This window comes from Sinohyriopsis cumingii, chromosome 7, assembly GCF_028554795.1.
Source record: "Sinohyriopsis cumingii isolate HCF-2022 chromosome 7, ASM2855479v2, whole genome shotgun sequence".
Classification (NCBI taxonomy): domain Eukaryota; kingdom Metazoa; phylum Mollusca; class Bivalvia; order Unionida; family Unionidae; genus Sinohyriopsis; species Sinohyriopsis cumingii.
In genome coordinates, this window is record NC_142967.1 from 19,800,199 (window position 1) to 19,826,543 (window position 26,345).

At 33.9% G+C, this 26,345-nt stretch overlaps 1 protein-coding gene across 1 annotated transcript in view; it reads left to right on the forward strand.

Moving 5' to 3' along the window:
* The window catches only part of LOC149794828 (uncharacterized), a 144,006-nt gene that overhangs the window by 40,807 nt on the left and 76,854 nt on the right, over window positions 1-26,345 (forward strand). Inside the window, exons 3-4 of the mRNA XM_089964486.1 lie at window positions 17,257-17,423; window positions 20,588-20,676. Coding sequence (XP_089820612.1) covers window positions 17,280-17,423; window positions 20,588-20,676 — 233 coding nt within the window. The 5' untranslated portion in view covers window positions 17,257-17,279. The remainder of the gene's footprint in view (window positions 1-17,256; window positions 17,424-20,587; window positions 20,677-26,345) is intronic.

Genomic DNA, 26,345 nt, shown 5'->3' on the forward strand with positions numbered 1-26,345 from the left:
CTATGTTCAGTATGTATATATATATATATATATATATATATATATATATATATATATATATATATAGTCTCCCTCTCCCATCTATTTCAGTGCAGTACAACCAGTTTTGAGACACCGCTTTTGCCAAGAAAAGCATGCTATCTCAAAACAAGTGGAGTTTGTACCAGATCATATCACTTTATATTGTAATCAATAAATCTGCATGGAGAATCTTGTCAAGACAGGTGATCTTTCATAGCATTGGTCTTTCAAGACATGTTATATGGTAGTAGATAGAAAATAATTTGATAAATTTGCTATCTGTGTTTAGAATAGATCTGCTGTTGGGAACATGCATGATGTAGACTAACTAAAATTGCTCCATCTATATATTCAGTTGTATTCTCATAACAGAAAAAAACTGAAGTTTCATTTACTCAGATCTGTTTGTACATAATATAGTTTTAAGTTTGCACTGAAAATGTGCAGGTTCTCTACAAAACATTTTAATTGCCACGTGTGGTCTGAAGTGCTCACCAGTATGGATCACTGCCATATCACCTCTGTCTATATGTGTTCAAGTCCTGGGCTCGGCCAGTGTGGGTACATGAGAAGCTTGTCATAGCTTCTCATGGGTCAGTGGTTCTTTCCTGTGTTTTCACTGGTTCTTCCTCTCACTGGCAGCCATGTATAGCCTATCTTGTGATAAAAAATGGCATTAAACCCCATAACAACATCAAATATTTCATGCTGTGGTAGAGATGCATGAATCATTGTTTTAAGTTGTTCAACATGCAAAATCTGTACAAAGCATTTATAATTAAGTAGTGACCATATGCAGCTGCAGACATTCTTGCTGATCGTGAGAACTAGTCGTTAGTAAATAATTGTTTTAACAAGATGTATTATCCCCAGGCCAGTTGTAAGGGTAGTTTGTGCCTTAGGCGAACCTTCCACCTTGTGCACCTCCATCCACCCCGGCATTGCTTATTATAAACTTTTAAAAATGAATATTATATAAAGCAGCATTCGTCATTAGTATTAACACACTTTGGCTCTTGAAATATCTTTTTGGGCATTGCTTTGTGGTGCTCCCTTCCCCAAATTTACCTGGACTAAATTTTGTGGATTTCTTGCACATGTGGCAAGGAAGAAGCCTATCTATTTGGCACCAAAAGGTTAATAATCAAGGTCACATGGACTAGAAGAAAATTGGTTACTTGAACATCACATAATTGGACGAAAATTATTGGATGGCCTGCACTTGGGTTAAGGAGGAAGACTTTTGGGGAGGTCAAAGGTCATGGTCACTGCTAGAAAAATAGAAAAATAGTTATTGCATAACAACTTTGCTTGTACACCATAAACCTTGACCATATTTTGTTGAAGGTATTTAAGATGCCTAATGATTTTGTGGTCAAAAGTCATTTTGGCAACAAATAAAACAGATTTTATATATTAACCTTTGCCCTGGAGCAAATTTCTTTGTGGATGGCTTGCATTGAGGTAAGTAAACTAACTTATACATGTAGATTCTGGAGTGAAAAGTTCACAATCATGGTCATTAATGGTATCTGTACATTTACTGTTTTATGTCTCAAGTCTTTTTCACTATTAAACACACTACAGGTGTATAAATGTGCTATTTTCAATTTGCTCTTCTTGTATTTGAATTTTCTTTCATTATGTGCACAATATATTAGACCCATTCTACCTAAACTCATGAAAATTGAGATTTGGTCAATCACAGCAAGAGAATCTTGACCATAAGAAAATTGTCAGTGTTACCCAATTTTCATGCCAGACTGAGTTTCTTATTTTCAGTTATCTGTTTATTACACACTCCTTTAGATTAGTTTCTGTTTCACCTACATACTAAAGCTACAACATGACCAAGATTTCACATGTGGCTTTTTTTTAAAAAAATCATCTTTCAGGGTTTTTTTGCCCTAAATATCTTGAATCCTGTTTCCATTACTTGCGTTATCAGTACTTGGGGAAAATAACTATGAATCTTAAGGAGCAGTATTCAGCAATATAGAAGTCAAGTTAGTGTGACCAATCTCATGCTTGAGTGCCTTTTTGGATTTTCAGTTTTCCATTCATTGGAACCAATTTAATTTGCACTCATGACTGTGTGTGTGTGTGTGCATGCATGCATGTGTGTGTGTGTGTGGCATCTTAGCGTAATAGTGGCTATATGGTATCAGCTTAAGGTAATGTTTGAAAAACGTTAAAGGAACTGCAAAAAAATTATGGGATACAAACCTTTACAAATAAATGTAGACACAGAAACAACAAGATAAATGTAAAACAAAGATATTAAAATTCTGTAAAATGTGCATAAAGATCAAGATAATGTGTAAAATCCTTAAAATATACAAGTATTCATCTCATTTAGAGTAAGTAATCTACACCAAAACTAGGTCATTGTGATCCACATTTCATACCGAGTGACTTTTAAAGGTTCAGCTATCCGTTTATTACACCATTACACATCTTAGGTCCTATTTCATGTAATTTTTCATACAAGAAAAAATTATTAATTTCAGTGTATGAAAAATTATATGTAAAATAAATATCATTTGGTGGTACTGACCATGTACAAAAAATAAAAGGAATGTACCTGAACAAGCTCTATGGAACACATGCAACTCGACAGTACAAATGTACACAGTAAACGTATATTTTCTGTCTCATTCTGCTTTCACCTCAAGAATCTAATTACAATAAAAATAAAAGCACTGAAAAAGACTTATGTTGTTAGTGAACGAGAGAGAGAGGATTATGTCTCAGTGCAAAAGCTCGTCTGCATTTAGAGCATATATATGTAGCTGTTTTGTTGTGTAATGCTGGCAAAATGATAGTTCTACATGTAAGACATATCACATGTTATTATGTGTTAGTGCTCACAAAAGTCAAAACAAAAATATCAGCATCGAGGTCTTACTTCTAAAACTACCAAAATGATTAAGATGGTTTGAACCATGTGTTAGTTATGGGTATTATTTATATGTAAATTGTGTGCACAATACGAGTCCACATTGTCAAGACGTCAAGTATAACTTATATTTTTACAGCAGCAATAATCTCATCAAATTGCAATTAAAAAAGAACTTGAAATCACGTTTTAGGTAATGTGCATGAGCGTGTGCATCGCCCATGTATGTGTGTGTGAGAGAGAGAGAGAAAGAGAAAGAGATTTTAAAAAATTGTGCCAGTGTACAAGACCGTATTTATTCAGGGTGGTTTTTATTTGTAGCTTTTGCAACGAGAAAAATAAGGCTTTTCAGTTACCAGACAACTGTGATGATCCTCCTGTATTATGAACCTTCTATATTCCATTATCTACAACCACGTGGCTATTGCAGTGTTATTTACACAGTAATTAAGCATGCTTAGCGCTTTGGTTATCCAGTTGAAACCATATTGAGGTCAGGGGGCCTGAGTGGTCTAAAGTGCTCTCCATTATGGATCACTGCCATCTCACCTCTGTCTGCGTGGGTTCGGGTCTCAGGTTCAGCCAGAATGAGTATGTAAGAAAGCTTGCCACTAGCTTCTCGAGGGTTGGTGGTTCTTTCTGGGGATTTCCTGGGTTCTTCCTCCACCATTAATACCGGCCGCCATGTATAGCCTATTATGTGCTGAAAAATGGCGTTAAACTCTGACAACAACAACAACAACAACCAGACTGATGTCAAGAATGGACAGAAGAGGTCAAATCAGAGAGGCTACCAGTAGGGAAATGTGGCTTTCTTTAGAGAAATGAAAATCTGTCAATGGGCTGTTGAAGCTGTTGCCCAAGCAGAATTTATTACAAGGACAAGCATTCATATGTATTACTTGTTATTCGAACTCGTGAATAAAGATAATAGTGAGGTATATCATAGAATAGATTTGCAAGAAAATGTTAATTATATCTAAGTCAAAACAGAACAAGCTCTTAAAAGATAGTATAGGTATATATAAAAAACAATTTAACAGTCCTTGACTTTCAAATTGACAATGCAGAATGACAATGATTTATATTTTATATTTGTATGACTATAATGAAACAATAAGACTAGTTGGCCAGTGGTCTATGGTCTTCACTTTAGCATGTGCTGAGATGTAATTTCTGTTGGATAAGAAAACATCAAAGGGCTTCCGAACTCATTTTAAAATGCATGACATGTTTTGTTACGGTGACAGACTTAAAAAGGAGTACTATAATTAACGATAATACTTAAAGGTATGGTCTGTGAAGTCTTTTTTCCATTTGTTAATAAACACCAGTAGATATTATAATGACAGTAAGAGAGCTTATGTACATGGGTGCCCGCAGGATTTTTTTTCGGGGGTTGGTGTCAGGATATTTTGCAGGGAGGCGGGTCAGTCAGTCATGGCTGAGAGAGTTAGTATAGTAAACAGTCTGAAACTAAATCTGATATTTACCAAGCACTTTGAACTGAATCTTGTGACATTTTCAGCTTCATTGGATGATTAAACTTGTTGGAATTTTTATATATATCCATATATATTTGCAGTATGATTTGGGGGGGATGTGACCCCCCCCCCCCACCGCCTTGACCTATACTACAGGCGCCCATGTTTATGCATCAATCATTGTATTTTCTCACCAACACTTTATTATTAATTTTTGTAAAAACAAAATGGCAATATGGTCGTTTTTATCTTTTCTGAAAACGTAAATCTTAGAAATTTTATGTCCAATAATTTAATGGATTTTTTGGAAAATATAAAGTGATATGTACGAAAAATTATTATCTTGATAACTGGATTGTGTACAAAAAATTAAAGGATATGAAAAATACATGAAATATGGTATACATATGGCATTGTGGATGCATATTAGGTGAGTAATTCTGTGATATTAAAACTACAGCACTGTGATCTAATTTCAATGCTTGAGTGACTTAGACATTATTCCCATAATGTCTGACACTTTTTCATCAAAACTGATTAAATATGGCATGTAGATTCATTTCAAGGAGTGTGACTTGATGATACAAAGAACTACTCACAGTGACCTAATTGTTTTACCACTCCAGTTGCCAAGTGGTTAGAGCATCTCTTGGATGTGGGAGGTCATGGGTTCAAGCCCTGGTCAAGTCATACCAAAGACTTACATAAATGGTACTAACAGTTGCCACGCTAGGTGCTCACCATTAAGAGGCTAATGCTAGGACTGGTTGGCCTGGTGTCAGGATAAAGTGACTGAGTGGGACATGTTGCTACAAGTCTGCGGCATGATGCCATAGTGCTGGACATGACTGTAAACTACCACACTGCAGACATTGTAGTGATATGACTAAAAGAATTTTAAAGCTACTTAAAAATACCAAATCACACATACCCACACTCGTTTTCTTGCTTGAGTGACCTATGTATAGTTACATTTGTTAAACCCTCAGTATCTTGGACCCAAATTGATTTATGAATGTATGACAGGGAGAGTTATTCAACCATACAAAACTTGTGTATCAATGACCAAATTTTCAGGCATTAGGAACTGTTGTATTTTCACCTACACCAAATGTGCTCCTGTTTATAAGGGAATTCATGTTCATGAGCTAGTTGGTTGTTATATTCTGCACACGTGTGTAAGACTGTGCATCTCTTATTATGACTGCAGTATATTTTATGAAGAATTACAGCATATAATCTAATCAGAATTCAGTGGTTATTTTCGTCTTTCCACGAGCCTATTCAGATGCGGGCAACAGAGCTATGAATCAATAAATTATCATTTTCAATTCAAAAGTCAAGATCAGAATTCAGTCAGTTGGTATTTTTGTACTCCCTGGTGTGGAAATAATTATGTTTTTTGGGTTGCTTTTGAAAAAAAATTCAATAGGGTGTTTTGTGGATACTGCAAAAATATAGAATATTCAAGATTTAACCAGACCTCTTTAAACTGACACTATTAACTAAGTATTAGTCATTAAGACATTTACTAATCATGCTGTTTAGAAATGCATCAAACGTCTTGGCGATCAGGACTATTTCAGAATGTGTTTGGTCATATGTCTTTGAGTCATTTTCAACATGTATGGAACATGCAAAACTCCAGAAGCATAATTGATGGGATTGAATATGCCAGCAATAGAAAAGACTTCCTCTAATAAAGAGATGCTGGACTAATTGCTTACAGTAAAATGGTATACTCTGAATACATTAAAAAATTTGACGATGCATATTTTGTAATTTTGCATACAAATATATATTGAATCTGTCATCAGTATGGTCATGTTTGAGTCATGTCATGTTTGATATTGAATCTAATCACAGTATGGTCATGTTTGAGTCATGTCATGTTTGATTTTGAATCTTTCACAGTATGGTCATGTTTTGAGTCATATCATGTTTGATATTGAATCTGTCACAGTATGGTCATGGATGAGATATTTCATATTTCATACCGAATCTGTCTTAGTATTAGGATTCCTCGATTGTAATGTGGCATACCTGTGTGATTCCCTGAACAGTATTCTAAGTGACTGCTGTGCACCAAACTGATTTAAGATGCCCACCAAGAGTCCAAATGCTGGTTATATAAACAGTGGTATAAAAACATGGCAAATTCCAATCTGATTTTTGCACATCACAGTCAGACTGTATGGGTCAAATACACACTTTACCTTTTTTTTAAAGACAGAAATAGGTGTTATCACATTTTTGTTGTTGCTTTCTTGCATCTTAAACATACTTCCTCCTCAGGTATGCATGAACTTGATTGATATCTTGACAATAGTGGAGTAGTTGTGTTTGAAATTTTCAGCAGTTAATGTTTTTGGCAATTATATTGCGCTTGCTCTGGCATGAAAGCTGATGTAGCTATGTGGGAAAGAGATGACAGCTACATTTTCTGTGCCAGGAGCTAGAAGATAAGTTTTTCATCATTTTGGCAGCCATGGCTTCATGCTTGTTACATTATTATAAATCAGCATGAGAAGATGAGAAGGAATTATGGCCACGTTTAGAATTACAGGTTTCAAATAGAGATTCATATCAGTGCTATTTAGAGCATATTACTGTAAATGACAACATAAAATATGTATTTCCAAGCTAATATTTTTTACATTTATTCCTTTTAAACTTGTGTGATTAAAAGACCACAATGTATTTGCCATTAGGTAGGGCTTAAAATTAATGCCAGTCTGCTAAAACAAAGGTCAGTAAATCTACCTATGGATCATTAAAAGAAAATGGCAGTGTTCACAAATCCGTTGGGTAAGTAAACTTTTTCTGCTGGTTCCTATCTTGAATTTACAAGAGGTTTTGTGTTTGATGCATCAGATGGCCATCCTTTTCATGGTTAATTAATCTGTTAATTGAGTTAATTCAGTAACTGCCAAGACTGTACACCTGGCAAGGTACAACTCGATAACTCAAGCACAATGGAATGAAAAAGCATAGACCCCGCTGTAAGGAATGGTTTGAGTTAGCAAGGGACCTCCAAAAGAAGTGATGCTATCCCCACTGGACATTGAGAAAACCACCAGTGTGGGGTGGGGGTGGTCAACTAGTGTTTAATGGCTGAATATTTTATTTATAATCACATTGAAAATAATTGTGAATAAAGTGCTTTTTCTAATGAAGATGTTAATTTTTCTGTATAAATTACCTTTATTTTCAAGAAGCCCAACTTCTGATAAAGATCATTAACATTTTTCCAACTAGTTTCAACAACCTTCATGTGTACTTGAAAACATTCTGTATTTTGTAACTGCTTTTTGTTGTTGGTGATTCATTTCACAAACAAACAAGTTTTCTTTTTTCAAAAACATGGGACTTTGTTTGAATGAAACAACTGTCAACATTGAAACCCTTTTTTTAGTGTTCTATAAGTAAAATGAGGAAATCTGAGTGCCATTGCAGGGATTTGAAGTTAACTCTGAAAATTTGCTTCGCTATAATAAACCATATCTGTGAAATATATTTATATTTACTTGCCTTACCTGCCATTGTACTTGTAAACTTGTATTACTAATTGCAGGTTAATATCACTTATGTTAACACAAAGTCGGTTAAAACAATTTTTGAAATAAAACAAAAATAATCAGTGAAACAATTTCTTGAAATAAATTTTATTTTGTAATGTTCAGCTTTATCCCATCTATATCTTTTTTGTTTCTGTGCTCCACCCACACAAAACACTTTAGATTGTCAAGTGATGTCTTACCCTTATAGCATTTTCAAGTACTGAAATATTTACTTAACGGGTGGGTACATGACATCTATTGACTTTTGATTGTTTGCATTCTTACAAGTATATGCATTTTCATTTGGCTTCAAAACCTGACCCTCTTTTACATGTTTTTTTTTTAAACAAATATTTAACAGAAATTGTTCTTTATGAGTTTTGAGCCATTAAATTGCTGAACAGAATTGTTATGCTATTATAACAAAAAAAAATTATTTTGCCTCATCTGCTGTTGGGTTTTAAGGGCAAGACGAGCATGTATGCACTATTTCATCTCATTTTAAATGTAAATGAAAAATGTAGCCTGCATGCAGGTCTGTCAACTTTCAGAGTTGTGCTTTTTCAGGTATTGCAATAACTTAACCCTGGCTATTGCATAGCTTTTACATTTTTTGTTGATAAACCTTGTCCATTTGATGTGAATTGTTAAGAAGACATTGTCCACTCATGCACCTCACATGCCCATTTGCACAACAACAGGGTTCACACTGTACATTGAAAAGTACTTGACTTTCAGTTTATCCTTGAAAATCGTTTTTACCTTGAAAAGTCCTTGAAAATAAGCCTCAGTCCTTGAAAATATAAAATGAATCGACAAACAAATGTTTAAATGTTTATTTTCATACCATTACATCATGTAATTAAAATAAAACTGTTTGGTCTTGGGGGTGGGGTTACAACACGTGACCAATCAGATATTTATAATTGTGCTGACATGATTATGGAGAGCATTAAAAAGTGCACAAATCTTTTCCAACAATCATTCTTTGTTGATTTATTTTCTGCAGCAGCAGTACATCTTTGTTCTTTAAATCCTGGTAAATCAGCTGTTCAAACTCTCAAAACAAAAGATAATGAAAATTATACACAAAAATGGTTGCAATTTGTTCTTATCTTATATCCAAGCTTATGATTTTCGGCATACGATCTAAAATTCGTAAGTCTGCTGGAAGTCTATTATTGACTTTCGGAATCACAACCAAACTTTTGAGTGAAAATTGCGGCCATATGCCTGTTAACAGAAAGGCTGCTTTCTAGACTATGTACTTACACCTGTGTGTAAATGTACATGTAAAATTTGATGAGCGATCATGCGACATCAAATATAAAAAAAATTATATGTGACAACACATGGCATACTTTCATGGCGGACAATTTTAAGATGCTGTGTGAAGGCATCATATCATGCATCAAAGTTATTCCAGAAATTGATTTTGTCCACCTTGGACAACTTCAGGTACGCATAAATTATGCAAATTGCTGTATACAGCATTGGCCAATGTGTTTATGTGAAGTGTGTCGAAGAGAGAAGGTGGGCTTTGGCAATCTCCATAAACTCTGATCGCTACCAAATATTCAGGAGGTTGCATTCACATCTTTTGATCTTGAGTAGTTGTAGTGCAGTTGGAGTTAAGAATTTTAAGAACTGTTGAACTTAGTGTACCTTATTTGTTTTTCTATCTATAGGGGGATTTTCTTTTGTTCTTCATATAAAGATCTGAATTTATTTGTTTTTCTTAGAATTGAAGTGTTTTTATTCTCCTTAGATTTTTTTTTTTTTTTTTTTTAATTCTCTATTATAAAGTCTTAAGGCTATTGCACAAATATTAGGAATCCCTTGTTAGGAAATTTAAAGATTCTCACTAATCGATTAAATGGCCATTAGATTACCATATTGTATCCTACCCTTTAGGGGTTAGAGTACAGCATTCTCTTTTACAATATGTAGTTAGTTACATGCAAGTCTTGTGAATGCATGTAAGTAATATTCCAACAAAGGCCTTGCCTCAGCATAAAGGGAACTTGTATTTATTTCATTTTTAAAAATTATTTATTAAACGTCAGTTTGGTGTTTTCTACCATTTTACATTTTACATTATATTAATAATGGTTTGTGTAACTCTTGTCACATTGTTATTGTGTGCCGGCATTGCATATAATGAACAGTAACGGTTTAGTAATTGAATGTCATCCTCATTAAGAAAAGACCAGAAATTCCTTACGAGATAATAATTGTTTACCTTATGAAAATACACTGAAGTATATTTAGCATACACTACAGACAAGCAGGTGAGCTGAATGTGTGGTGGCATCCACCAGAAAGGCTGGAGGCATAACATCATTCAGGAAAGACAAGTGGTCTCATCTTCCTCCTGAACCTGTAGTACACAGAGACCCCCTTTTCACCATATTTAGACCCAGAGTATTTTTGTGTCACTTCCACCAAAGGACATAGTGATGCCCAGTTACTCTAGCTCATTTGATGCCTTCTATGATGGGTACCAGCTCCTCACGGTTGGATAAGGAGTTATAGTCCTTTGTTAAGGCAGTAAATGAAGTTTGCTGCCTTTTACCCATGGACTTGGCCCAAAACCATCTGCTGCACAAGCCAAGAGGAATTTACCATTTCGGAAAAGATCTATAACACTCAATGACAATCAGATTTCATTCTTCTTACTCATTCCTCCATGAGTGAGGAAGTATAACAGCTTTTCAACAGATCAGGACATCACTGAGTAATGTAGAGGGTGGTCCATTTCCCACTCTAAATTCAGACCTATGGTTTCTGCTTTGAGATGCCATTAAACAATTGAAGCAATTGAACAGAAAATCTGGCTTTTGGTCACCAAAGCTTCTCACTCTAACATTTCTGCTAGTATGCTGAAAGAGGCAGCACTGAATCCAGCCACATTACAACATATGCTAGAAGCTTTGGCCAAGACATCCCAGAATGCAATTTATGTCTCAATGGCTTTATTAGCAGAACCTATGCAAATGTGCTATGATGTTATGTTGGACTGTTACATAATCACTATAAGGAACTTTCAAGGACACTCCATTGTAAGCCTAGGCTATTTTAGTTGGACTCTTCCCTACCATGACTTCACAAGAGTTGTAGCATCATCATCAACACAGATCCTTCACACCCATGCCTGACCTAATACAATCAGTCCCCAGGGGGTTTGTCCGCTAAATTCTTCTAATAGATGCAGTCCAGTTTGCAACCTTGTGCGAAGCTGACTTGAACCATTTGGCTAGACAAAGATAGTTTTGATGCCTGTCTCTGATTTCAAGCTGACTAAGTGACAGTTGATGATAATGCTGTTTGACTTATGAGATTTCTTTGGCAGGTGAGTTTCGGAAGAAATTGCACTCTTTCTAAAAATTAGCTATAGGAAAATCTAGCACACAAGCGGTGTTTATGTACATAATAATCGACAGCTAATTCATTGGATCAAAATAATTGTTCTCAAAGGTAGAAATGACTAGAGGCCATTTTTCTCAGCCTATATTGATCAGCACGGAAAATTTGCTTGTACACGTCTCATTAAGATCTTGCATGTGTTTGATAATGAGTGAGATCCAGACTGACTGAGGCAGTAACCTTGCATTAGGTTGCAGAGCATGGAACTAATCTCAAGACTGTATTTTATATCTGATTTTGATCAAACTTGGAATATAACAGGGTCTGTAGGAGACCTTGAAAACCTTGAAAAGTGTTGAAAAATGATTTGTTCCCTCAAGGCCTTGAAAGCACCTTGCAAATTCAAAAATTGTCTGGGTACCTTGAAAAGCCTTGAATTTCATGAAACCAAAAGGAATTAATAAATAATTTTCGTTTTACAGAATTGAATAAAAAGATAAGGGGAAAAAACAATAAAACATTCTCTTGCTAAGTTTGTGTGGGAATGGAAACGTTTCCCCAACTGGCCACTGTACAGTTGTACATTTTGAATTTCTGATTGTATGAAGCCCAGATGTAGCAGTGGTTTAAATTTGACTCATTCTCTTCGACATGGCTGGCTGCTGATTCAAACTTCGGTGGCTAGATGAAGAAAAATATAAAGTTTGGATTATGAAATCTTTCTCTTAAGAGCTCTGTAAAATACATATTATGCCAGAAGGATAAAAAAAAAATAAAAAAAAAAAAAAAAAAATAAAAAAAAAAAAAAAAACAGAAAAAAAAATAAAAAAAAGATAAAAAAAAAAAAGAAGAGAGATTATATATGTCTATAGATGGCATGAAATAATTTTTAATGAATGACATATGTCTTGTGAACACAGAAGTTCAAGTTTTAAAATAGAAAACTTGTATATATTCTTAAATTGGGATTGAGTGGAAATAGGACAGACAATAATTGCAACGAACAAGACAAATCTAAAAAATATCGAATACAGCTAAGCTGAGAGAAATATCAATATATCTGATATGAAATAGTTTAAAATATCCATACACTGTTTTTAAATAAGTGATAATATAAAAAACAAATATCTGTACTTTTTTTGTTTATGGGGATGAGTGAAGAAGAAAGAAAGGTACTGAAAAAGACATCAAGACAACAACAGCTGCTGACTATGCGTTGAAAGCAAAGGTCCATAGGATAATATGAGGAAAAATGAAAAGGACAAAAATGCTAAACTTGGAGCTCTTGAAAAACAGCTTGATGACAAGCTACAAGAACTGAAAAATTCACTCTAAAATATTTTGGACTGTGAAAATAGTGTAATGTAGACCAGAGTAAAATGAACTTCGTTCAGTGACTGCATTATTCTATTGCCCAGATGTAGGATGTTTGATATTAATGGGAAAGATATCAATGATCATACTATTGACTTCATGTTTTATTTTTGTTTTTCAAAAAATAAGTTTGCAAGAAATGTTCCTCATATGAAGTGATAGTAAGTATTAACCTGTGTTTACCTACAGCTTTGTTTATGTATCCTTTAAAATTAATGTAAGAATGAACCTTGAAAAACATGATTTTGAACCTTGAAAAAACTTTTAAAAAAACCTTGAAAAGTTTGAAAGAAATATGCTACTAACCCTGACATAAGCTTGTGTCCTGAGCAAGATTGTAGTAGTGTCCCCCCCCCTTGCCTTTTACTATAGCAGTCCTCGTATGCAATCATTACAGCCCACATTGCTTTAGAACACACCAATATGATATGAACCAGTACTTTACTGTTTCCTGATGTCCTTGTTCTGTGCTTCACTAACCCATTTTCACATGTTGATATGTTCTGCCACACTAAAACAAATCCTGGCGATGCTCCAAAACGTCCTCACAACCCTATTTTGGGTTATGACGTTGTGGTTGCAAACCACTGTGTTAAATGAATCTCCTGTCATTTTTTTTCAAGCCCATAACACTTGAATGACTGCTGTTTCTGCCTCTTCTTGGGTATATAATTAAGATGACCACTGATTATTAACTCAAATTTTTTAATTGTGGGGGGGATTTGTTTTAAGGGGTTGAGGTTGCACCTGTCTTTGCTCAGCTGCCAGTGTGTGAGTTTTGATGCTCATTGTCTTTGCAATGACATATCATATGATCACCATGCCATAATGGAATCTACTGGTATTTCATATATTTCAGTAATTTCCATTGCTGGCTTCATAAGTGAACATACAACCTTTTCAGTTAAGAAAAGTTTTAATGATCATTCTGTAAAATGGATATTCCACCTTAAAAATTTGAAAATTACCGACTGCTTGGTAGCCCCATGTTGATCTGGCTACAAAAATTAGAGATTGGTGATTGTACAACCAAGGCCATGAATTTTTAAAAACCTTTTAAATTTTGTCAAATTCAGCTTGTTTCTATCATATCAAATAAGGAATGTAGAGTGGCTAATTTGAACTTTCTGGCAAAAAGTTTTATTTCATAGGGATTTATATATTTAGAGATGTATGTGCTAGTTGGCATATTGTCGCTATTTGACAATCTACAAGGGTATCTAATGAACATCAGCATTGAATTTATCAGCAACATTTTTTTATGAAAGAAGAATGGATGAGAGTGGTATTTTCTGTGAAGTTGTGTGAATATTTTGATGGATCGATATTTGTGCATTGCAAGGAAATGCTTGGTACAAATATCTTCAAGCAGAATGCATTTACTTCAGTGATACATGTAATCTTCATATGGACTAGATTGGTACATATTATATCTTCAAGCAGAATGCATTTACTTCAATAATACATGTAATCTTCATATTGACTTGATTGATACAAATTATATCTTCAAGCAGAATGCATTTACATCAATAATACATGGGGCCACGAGTGGCCGCGTGGTCTAAAGCACTCCATTACGGATCACTGCCATCCCACCTCAGTCTGCGTGGGTTTGAGTCTTGGATTCGGCTAATGTGGGTATGTGAGAAAGCTTGCCAGTAGCTTCTCGTGGGTTGGTGGTTCTTTCCGGGGTTTTCCCGGGTTCTTCCTCCACCATTAATACTGGCCGCCATGTATAGCCTTTTGTGTGCTGAAAAATGGAGTTAAACCCTACAACAACAACAACAACAACAATAATACATGTAATTTTCACATTGGTACAAATGATATCTTCAACTTCAAGCAGAATGCATTTACTTCAATAAATCATGTAATTTTCACATGGACTTGATTGGTACAAATGGTATCTTCTAGCAGAATATAATTACTTCATTACCAATACATGTAATTTTCACATGGACTTGATTGGTACAAATGGTATCTTCTAGCAGAATGTAATTACTTCATTACCAATACATGTAATTTTCACATGGACTTGATTGGTACAAATGGTATCTTCTAGCAGAATGCATTTACTTCAATAAATATGTCACTTTCGCATGGACTTGATTAGTACAAATGATATCTTCTAGCAGAATGCATTTACTTCAGTAAATATGTCATTTTCACATGAACTTTTGGTACAAATTATATCTTCAAGCAGAATGCATTTACTTTGTTACCAATGCATGTAATTTTCACATGGACTTGATCTGATGTAATTTTTTACTAGAAAGTTAACTGGTAGACCTATACATAGATACAATAAAATTGTTGTAAAGTTAAGACAGGTTAAGCTTTTTGTGTGGATATGCCAAAAGACTCAAAGCAAAATGAACGTCTCCGGATATTCATACTGGTTCTGGCATTTTAATCAAAGATTGTGTAGTATGCATAATCAACATGCACTGCTTGGAAAACCAGTCGTGTCTGCCATTTTTTGTCTAATCTCCTTACTTAATGAAATCATTCCGACATAGAGATACATTCCTCATGTGTGATAGACAGATATCTGAAACCAGAGATGTTTTCCTTTCAGCAGAAACATGACTTGGCAGATTTTGGTTTGCCCTTTAGAAGTCAAACCGCCAGAGCTTGTAACAAGCATGCAGATAGGTGTTCATAGGATCTTTTGACGACTAAAAGAAGGTGTTTGTTACACAAGTTTTTATGCTTAAAACAGTTATTGTTGGGGATGGCTTGACCCAAAAAAGGAAACTTTATGTGCAGGAATTTGTAATATAAAGATTGATTAAAATGAGGGACTACTAAAATTTGCTTAGAATATCTGGCTTGTCTCCAGAATTTACTGATCTGGATTTGTTAACTGTTATCTTAATTTTTGTGTGAAATCTCAGCAGAGTTGGTCAGATGTAAAGAATTTCTCAGAAAATTATTTTGGATCTTGGTTTGAATATAATGCCATTCCATCACCCAAGAACTTGCTTGAAGTACCATATTAGTAATTTTTCAATTATTATTTTATGGTACATTAATTTTTTTGTTAAGGGATTTTTTTTCTTGTAAAACATCTTTTTAAATATTTTGAACTTAAAGAATTGAGCTAAAAGAATAGTTGAAATGTTCAGTCCTGTATTTATTATTATTCATGCATCAAAAAATTATTAGATAAATCTATACAAAAAATGACATTATGGTAATGTTCAAACTGGATGTGTGTGATCCAACTGTAAACTTGCTAACCCAAGCTTAATTTCCTTGATGCATCTGAAGCAGTTGTACCAACATTGATTTTTGGCTGGACCAGATGCAATCTCTATATTGATATATATTCTGATGTTAGAATTGCACTCTGTTAAGGCAGGAGCTAGTCATAGACAAGTGTTGTTGCATTTCCCATTATAGTTTGGACTTGGATTAATCTTGTTGATTATGTTATCACATGAAGTATGCTGTTGATTATGTTATGTTATCACATGAAGGATGCTGTTGATTATGTTATGTTATAACATGAAGGATGCTGTTGATTATGTTATGTTATAACATGAAGGATGCTGTTGATTATGTTATGTTATCACATGAAGGAATCCTCTACTCTTGAACTAAGAGCACCAGTAGAAAAAAATGCCCTTCAAACCATATAATTGTAGGTGCATGAAGCTGGATATATATATATATATATATATATATATATATATATATATATATATATATATATATATATATATATATATATATATATATATATATTCTATGGGCTAGGCATCAAGATCTTTTTTGGAACATTATGGGTTGCTTAAAGCTGATGAGAAATTATCATTAAGTTGAAAGTGAAACATGGAATATTTTGTACATTATATTGGCAGTAATGATATACATTTTAGTGGCAGAGTATTAGGGAAATTCATTCAGAGAGAAAAGTAATTATTAGTTCATTGTTTTCACATATTTAGATCAGTGAGGGTAATGTTACTTAATCCACAAGTAATGTCTTACATTTTCTTCACCCAAATTTTCCAACCAAAACCAATCATGCAAAGATAACATTTAAAGTCTGCAGCCATTTTGGTGCTAAAAATATTTGGAATTCTTCTCTGGAACAGATTTTTGTGAAAAGACTCAAATCTATACATGTTTGTGTGTAAATATTGATATCATATGGTTTAATGGTAAAGCAATTCATGTGAATTAAGTTAACTTCTAAAGATAATAATTGCAAAAAATGCTTTGGCTCATAATATATTTTATATAAAGTATGTATTAATGAAGTAATATAAAGTATAACTTGTAGAAATCAAAATTTTGTACTTGGGCTTCTGGAGAAAGAAATGTACCACATTCAGTTTATATTGACGATTTTGCTTGTGTGGGAACTAGGGACTGAGCATTATATTGCAGAGGTTCAAAGTGAGCAAGGGATGAAGTGATCGCATTATCACTGTCCTTATCTAGGTCCTCATAATTGATGTGCAGCTTTCGTTCTTATGTAATGAATATAATACAGCAATATGACCATGGGCAAGATGATGAACTGACTTAATTTTCTTTGCAGACTGACCACCCCTCGTGACCAGGATGCAGGCCCCATCTCAATTCCGCCTCCAAAGTATCCAGCAACAGCAGCCAAAGATTCCACCAGCAGTCCGCTCTCGCTACAGGAAGTTTGACCTCTATCGTGATGTTAGCCAGTTCAAATTCATAGATGACCATGCTATACAGGTATGTATTCAGATTCTGTAATTTGCTCTTTAAGTATTCCATGTCATGACAAATGTTTTGAACATTGTTACGTATGTCTGTAATTTCTGTCAGTTTTATTCATGACTGTAAATTAGAGTGATTATCTTTAGTTGAAAGTTCAGATGTGTATAAGTTCTATTTTAAGATATTAATAATGCAAATTGCATAGGATCTAAAAATAGATGCTTACGTTTATACTGACAGTTGCTAATAATAATACTAGTTGTAAAAATGATGAAAAGTTGAGGTCTGTATCCCATTGAACAAGTTTTGGTCAGGTGGGCTCTTAGAAGAATTTATTTTCTATTGGAAGGCTAGGTCATCTGAAGTTATTTCAAAAAATTGAAGTTTTATGGTGAAATTATAGAATGAGAATACTAGTGTTATGATGGAATTATAGAATGTCAGTAAGAGTTTTATGGTGGAATTATAAAATGTGAATGCTAGTTTTACGGTGGAATGATAGAATGTGAATGCTAGTTTTATGGTGGAATTATAAAATGTGAATGCTAGTTTTATGGTGGAATTAAAGAATGTGAATGCTAGTTTTACGGTGGAATGATAGAATGTGAATGCTAGTTTTACGGTGGAATTCTAGAATGTGAATGCTAGTTTTATGGTGGAATTATAAAATGTGAATGCTAGTGTTATGGTGGAATTAAAGAATGTGAATGAGAGTTTTAAGGTGGAATTATATGTGAATGCTAGTGTTAAGGTGGAGAATGTGGATGCAAGTGTTATGGTGGAATTATAGAATGTGAGAGTTTTATGGTGGAATTATAGAATGTGAATGCTAGTGTTCAGGTGGAGAATGTGAGTGCTAGTGTTATGGTGGAGAATGTGAATGCTAGTGTTATGATGGAATTATAGATTGTGAATGCTTGTGTTATGGTGGAATTATAGAATTTGAGAGTTTTATGGCGGAATTACAGAATGTGGAAGAGATTTTTGGTGGAATTATAGAAGGTGAATGAGTTTTATTTTGGAATGATAAAATGTAAATGGTAGTTTTATGGTGGAGAATGTGAATGCTAGTGTTACGGTGGAATTAAAGAATGTGAATGCTAATTTTATGGTGGAATTATAAAATGTGAATGCTAATTTTATGGTGGAATTATAGAATGTGAATGCTAGTTTTATGGTGGAATTATAGAATGTGAATGCTAGTTTTATGGTGGAATTATAGAATGTGAATGGAGTTTTATGGCGGAATTATAGAATGTCAGTGCTAGTTTTATGGTGGAGAATGTGAATGCTAGTGTTATAGTGGAATTTTAGAATGTGAATGCTAGTTTTATGGTGGAATTCTAGAATGTGAATGGAGTTTTATGGCGGCATTATAGAATGTCATTGCTAGTTTTATGGTGGAATTTTAGAATGTGAATGCTAGTTTTATGGTGGAGAATGTGAATGCTAGTGTTATAGTGGAATTTTAGAATGTGAATGCTAGTTTTATGGTGGAATTATAAAATGTGAATGCTAGTTTTATGGTGGAATTCTAGAATGTGAATGCTAGTTTTATGGTGGAATTCTAGAATGCGAATGCTAGTTTTATGGTGGAATTATAAAATGTGAATGCTAGTTTTATGGTGGAATTATAAAATGTGAATGTTTTATGGTGGAATTATAAAATGTGAATGCTAGCTTTATGGTGGAATTATAAAATGTGAATGCTAGTTTCATGGTGGAATTTTAGAATGAATGCTAGTTTTATGGTGGAATTATAAAATGTGAATGCTAATTTTATGGTGGAATTATAAAATGTGAATTTGAGTTTTACAGTGGGATTCTATAATGTGAATGCTAGTTTTATGGTGGAATTATAAAATGTGAATGCCAGTTTTACGGTGTTTTTATAGAATGCTAATACTAGTTTTACAATGGAATTATCTGATTTTATTAGCTTAGCAGCATTGCAGACTTTGGTATATATAAATATTTGAGACGTGTCTGTCAATCAAAGACCCAAAAAACTGAAGTACATTATTCTCTGCAAAGGAAAGTTTGGGTGCTTTGCAGCTGTTGTGGTCCAGTTGAGAAGAAGAAAAAAAATGAAAATCATGGAAGCAAGCGTAGCAGTTGCTGATTTAAGGATATAATCTGCCCCTGCTAAAATAAACTTTTGTTTTTAAGACATTCCTGGATTTCACACACACACACACACACTCACACTCACTCAGCCTCCATATGAAAACTGGGCCGAGTCCTTTTGAAGATATAGAAGGCTAAGAAGGTTGGAACTTAGTGTTCTGGAAAAAAGAGGGGGATTTATTATATTCAGTTTATTAGGCAGAATGCTTTTCATATTGAACTGAAGTCCTTTTTAATCAGGGATCATTGTTAATGATTACATTTTATTAAAGAGTTGTAATGAATCCATTGTCCAACATAGATATTTCTTGATCTATTTGTAATATTGTAAAGGTTATGTAATTATTGATTGCAATTGGTAATTAGTTGTTTCAAGTTAAAGTATGAAAGTCACTGAATTGGATAAGTTTGCTATTCAGTGGTAGATGCTTTCTATAGATAGATTCATTGTCAAATTTTATTATATATGACTTTTTACCAGTTGAAGTTCACTTGCTTAATATTTATCAGAAAGCAGTAACCTTGATTGTTTAATATATATCAGAAAGCAGTAACCTTGATTACTTAATATGTATCAAAAAGCAGTAACCCTAATTGCTTAATATATATCAGAAAGCAGTAACCTTGATTACTAAATATGTATCAGAAAGCAGTAACCTTGATTGCTTAATATATACCAGAAAGCAGTAACCCTAATTGCTTAATAATTACCAGAAAGCAGTAACCCTAATTGCCTAATATATATCATAAAGCAGTAACCTTGATTGCTTAATATAGATAAGTATTAGCCCTAATTCTTTAAATATATATCTAATAGCAGTAACCTTGATTGCTTATTATATATCAAAAAGAAGTAACCCTAATTGCTTAATATATTTGAAAGAGTATTATCCTTAATTGCTTATTAAATATCAAAAAGCATCAACCATAATCTGCATTAGATTTCCCTTTTTACAAGAAATGTTCAGTGCTTTACACGCCATCAAAGTTGCTCGGCTTACAGCTTGAAAGGAGTGATCATCAACTTAAGAGGTACGTCTGTTTCCTTTCAGGTAGCCCAGGTTGTTCATGCATCATTCCGTGATCTCATCTGGCATCTGTGCTATAGTGTCAGCCTTCATTCAGAGCTAGATAGAGCAAGGTAATGAATAAATAAAACACTTTGTACATCATTCCTCAGTTTCATTTAAATTCTCAACATTTTGTCTTTCAAGTTGAATTTACATTAAGATCAGGGATGAGACCAATACAAAATTCTTAATCCAGAACCATATCAGATGTTTAATTCTTGAGTGTCTGTGATTGACAATAAGAATTCAGGATGTATCCATAACATAATTATGATCATTACTAATATATGTAGTATTATTTTTACGTAATGTAATGGGGCTCATTATCAGTACACACCTTAAACAAGGGACTCTTACAGTGAAGTGCCTGATAGTGAGTGACACTGTATCAGTTACTGGGTGGCAATGGTGGCAGTGTTATCAGCATTTACATTTTTTTGAGGTTTAAACAATATGACATCCAAAAAACAAGGTATATTGCTGTAGAATCCCTTGTCATGTATAAATTTCTCATATCCAGCTATGAAGCACAATATATTGTATCGTAACACCTGTCATTATCTCCATATAACTGTTCCCAGTTTCTTTTCTGCAAAATGATTCAAGTTCTCTACTTCCTACTGTTAAGAAACTTTGTAGATGGCTTGCACTTGGAGTAAGGAAGAAATCTCTTTATTTGGGGGTCATAATGTCAAATGTCAAGGACACTGACTGAAAGAACAAAGATGGTTTTAAAAACAGTAACATAAGTGCTATCTTGGACCTGGACCATATTTTGTGAGTGGCTTGTACTTGGGATAAGGAAGAAGCCTATTTATCTATGGAGGGGTTAGAAGGCCAAAGTTCAAGAGCACTGTGACTCAAAGAAAACTGATTATTTCTGCAATATAACTTTGCTTCTACTCCAAAGATCTGTGCTAAATTGTGGATGGGGTGCATTTTGGAGAAAGGTAGAACCATATTAAGTTTGGATGTCAAAAGTTCAAAGTCTAAAATCATTGTGCTTCCATGAAAACTTTTTTTTATAGAATGAGTTCCTTGACTAAACTCTGTGGATGGCTTGCACTTAGGGTAATATAGTAACCTACTGATTTTGGGGTCTTGATGTAAAGGTCATTGTCATGGTAAGTCTGATGGTGTATGCACATTAAGTTTACTTTAAAACTGCATACTGTTACGAGTGTGTACTCTTAAAATAAGTAACAGAAAAGAGTGAAGACAACAAGCTTTGTAAAATTTAACAAATAATTTATTTCTCTAGAATACAAAGTGAAAAATGAGAAAAATGAACTTGGTTTTATGAATCAAATCCAAAAATAATCCAAGAATTAAAAAACAAAAGCCCAATCAATGGAACGTTCTAAGTGAATCTCAGTTCAAATCCCAATGAAATTCAAGATGGAAGGTGATGACGTCTGTAATAGCCAGAGCTGTACTGATGTGTCGACAGTCTCTTCTTGAATCACAGAAAATATTCCAGTTTTTGAATTCCGTATAAATTCCAGTAAATGTCTTTGTTCAAGAATTATCAGAGCACTTTTGTATTTCCAGAGAAAATAATCACATGAATTCAATAATTTGAAGAAAATAAAATTCAGCCCAAACTGTTCACAACATAATACAACTTAATGTGTCAGATGTTAAAGCATGACTGATGGAACTTTTATCAGAACATCAGTTATACACCTATCTAAGATGCAAAACAGATTCCTGGTTGGGGGTCAAAAGTCCATCCTTCTGGAAAAAATATAAGTTTGTTTATCAATTGACACATACTTAGTGACAGGTAGTCCACGTGTGACCTTGACTCGACTTACTGATTCTTACTCTGAGAAAAATAATTTTAAAACAACATAAAAAGTTGTTTACCAAAACTGTCACTGGTTTTGAAGGTCAGCAACTAGTAGAATGTGTCAGTTCTGGACAATGTCAAATCCAGTAAACAGTGTTACATTACAATAGCATGTACTGGAATTTAAAAAAATTAATCTAACAAACAACCAATTAAATTAAATATGTATTTACAATATCTGGACCAAAGGTTCAAGTCATTGAAATCCATGGATAAAATATCTCGACCAATTGTAGATAGCTTGCATTTGGAGTAAGGTAAAAGCCTATTAATTTAAGGTGTCAAAAGGTCAAAGTTCAAAATCATTGTGTTTCCTCTAGGGCCTATATAGAGGACAAAATGGTGGGCATAAAATGTGCCATTCATAGTACTCTTATATCCTGGAAGAAGGAGTCAGTGAATTTATAAAGAAAACCTTAGCATTACACAATGGGTGTTAGTGGCTTAACATCTCATGGAAAAAGGGAAAAGCACAAAAGAACAAAATGTTGACAGTGCAAATAAATTTATAGTATTCAACAATACAGGTCAATTTTTCTTTAATGCAGAAAAGCTCAAGGAGCCAGACACTCCTTCAAATAAGATTCTTAACTCCAAATCTGTTGCACATGAGATGATTGAATCCCCCCCCCTTCATCTCCCCCATTACTCCATCCCACCCACTCCTGATGCGCCAAACCACTTAAGCTAGTTGAATAAAAATAATTATTTGTGAGCTTTGTGAATGAAATAAATACATTTTAAATTTTGTGGACTGTACATACCATAATTAATATTCTTTCAAAGTTTAGATGCAATAAATTATAGTACCAAAAATTTAAAAGTATTGTCCTTGAAAAGTGCTGGAAAGCTGCATTTCCCAATGAAACTACTGTATGAACAACGATTTCTATTTTACATTTCCTAATAATATGCGTGTATTTTGCTGAATTTGCTTTAAGGAGTTGTTGTAACAATGTGTTGTATAACATTAGAGATTCTGCACTCACGAAGAAAGAGGTATGAGCTTTAAATCTCAGCTCAAGTTTTCTAAAGTTGCATTGTATGAATATGCAGGTGTTAAATTCAAGCCCTGTTGAACAAGTAGAAGGAATGCACATGCATCCAGATTCCTTCTTGATTGCGGTTTGAGGGTTATAGGGTAAATTTATACAAATTGACTCTGGATGGTGTACAGTTATAGAAGAAAACACCTCTATGATTCTTCCATACAATTTTGCCTTTATTCTGGGAAAGATGAATTTGTTGAGATCTTTTGATAATAAATTGGTCACCTGAATATTTTTTTAATTAAGTGCTGATTTAAGGTCCCTTTTATACCTCATAATAAATATTAGTAGACTTTTAGTGTATTTGTTACAGAGAACACATTTTACAGATTGATCTTCATGAGTGTTCTTATGCAACTTTATGGAGACAATTAAAACAAAAAACACATCAGTTTATGTTTATGGTAATATAAAAATAAATAATGTGTATTTGATGTAAAGTATAACAAATAACTCAGAAATTTAAAATAATCGTATATACAGAAAAGAAAATTTGCTTTTTGTGTAGAGTGCATATTTAATGCAATAAAAATGAAGTCTATCCATATATTAAGTGAATGAACCTTTGATCTATTTCTGTCTGTACATTAAGTGCATGAATCTTTGATCTAACGACTCCGATCTCATAATGTCAATAATTAATTTAATTGGACAATAAACCTATCGTAAAATTTTCATCTTGCTAAAAAGATGTGAAATCATAATCTCTGATAATCAGTTTGGTTTCAAAAAGCAGCATACAACAGATTTATGCCTCTATGCCTTTCAGGAAACTCTCAGCTATTATGTAGAACATGGCAGCCCAGTGGTTGCATGATTTTTGGATGCTAGTAAGGCATTTGATAGGTTCAGTCATTTGACACTCTTTAAAAATTTGCTCAATATTCAAATACCCATCTACATAGTTCATACTTTAGTTAACTGGTATAACATACAGTTCTACTATGTGCTTGGGGGAAATGTAATATCCAACTCTTTCCATGTAACCAGTGTGATGAGGCAGGGAGGTGTTCTTTGCTCTTTGTTATTTAATATATACATGGATGAGTTAAATTGTAAACTGGGTCAGCATCACATATGGTTACATCTGCCACCAGATATGTCATTTCTTAACAATTTAGTTTTGCTGATGATGCTATTGATAAGTCCTTCTATCGCAGGTTTAAGGAAATTATCAAAGATATGTGAACAATACATATTCGAGAATAATATCTATAATACACAAAAATCTGTATAGATGGTCTTTCATTCAACGTCTTTCGAATTACCATCTCCTCCCCATGTATATCTTAATGGCCATGCTGTTACATATGTCACCAGTTGTATGTATTTGGGTTACATATGTCACCATTTGTATGTATTTGGGTTACATATGTCACCAATTGTATGTATTTGGGTTACATTTGTAAACAGTTGTATGTATTTGGGTTACATTTTAAAATCCAGTCTGTCAGATGATGAAGATATGATGAGACTTTACTGATTTTTGAGTTCTTGAACAAGCAGACTTCTACATAAATTTAGGAAATGTTCATTGAATGTTCATTGAATATCAAAATTATAGTATTCAAATCTTATTGCACAGTTTACAGTGTGCTTGTGTGGACAAACTTTAGTGACTCAGGAAAAGAAAACTAGTTATTGGTTTTAACAATAGTCTTCGTTTCCTGTTAAGTCTTCCAAGATGGAACAGTGCCTACATGTTTGTAAATTATAACATATTCAGTTTTGATGAAGTAATGAGAAAATTTGTGTTGTTCAATGATGACAAGAATATCTAATAGTAAGAACTATATCTTGGAATCTCTGTGGAACTATGACATCCACTTTAATTCTCATGTTATAAGTCAGTGGACAAATTACTGTTTAATGTTTTGCTTTGAAAAATTGTGTTTTGTTTTTATTATAGCACTTAAACATTTAACAACAAAGTTATTTTTTTCTTCTTTAAAGTTTCATGTCAGTTGGACATTTTCCTTTTGTGTGATATGATGTACATACTTTTAGTAAATGTTCATTGTGATACAATGTACAGACTTCTAGCCTGTGTTCTTTGGGCATACTTCTAGCCTGTGTTCTGTGGGAAATGATGTATGTACTTCTAGCCTGTGTTCGTGGGAAATGATGTACATTTAGCTTGTGTTCTATGGGAAATGATGTACATACTTCTTGCTTATGTTCTGTGGGAAATGATGTAAATACTTCTAGCCTGTGTTCTGTGGGAAATGATGTACATACTTCTGGCCTATGTTCTGTGGGAAATGATGTATATGCTTCTAGCCTGTGTTCTGTGGGAAATGATGTACATATTTCTAGCCTATGTTCTGTGGGAAATGATGTACATACTTCTAGCCTACGTTATGTGTGATGTGATGTACATGCTTCTAGCCTATGTTCTGTGTGACAGGATGTACATACTTCTAGCCTATCTTCTGTGTGATATGATGTACATACTTCTAGCCTATGACCGCTCCGGGGGCCTAGTGGTTAGAGCATCCACTTCGGATGTGGGAGGTTGTGGGTTCAATCCCTGGCCGAGTCATACCAAAGACTTACAAAAATGGTACTAACAGCTGCCTCGCTTGGCGCTCAGCATTAAGAGGTTATTGTTAGGACGGGTCTGCCTGGTGTCAGGATAATGTGACTGGGTGGGACATCATGCTACATGTCTGCGGCATGATGCCCCAGTGCTAGACATCACTATAAACTGTCACACTGCAGACATTTTAGCGATATGACTGAAAAATTGTTAAAGCTACGTTACAAATCCAAATCACATCACATCACACACACTTCTAGCCTATCTTCCGTGTGATATGATGTACATACTTCTAGCCTA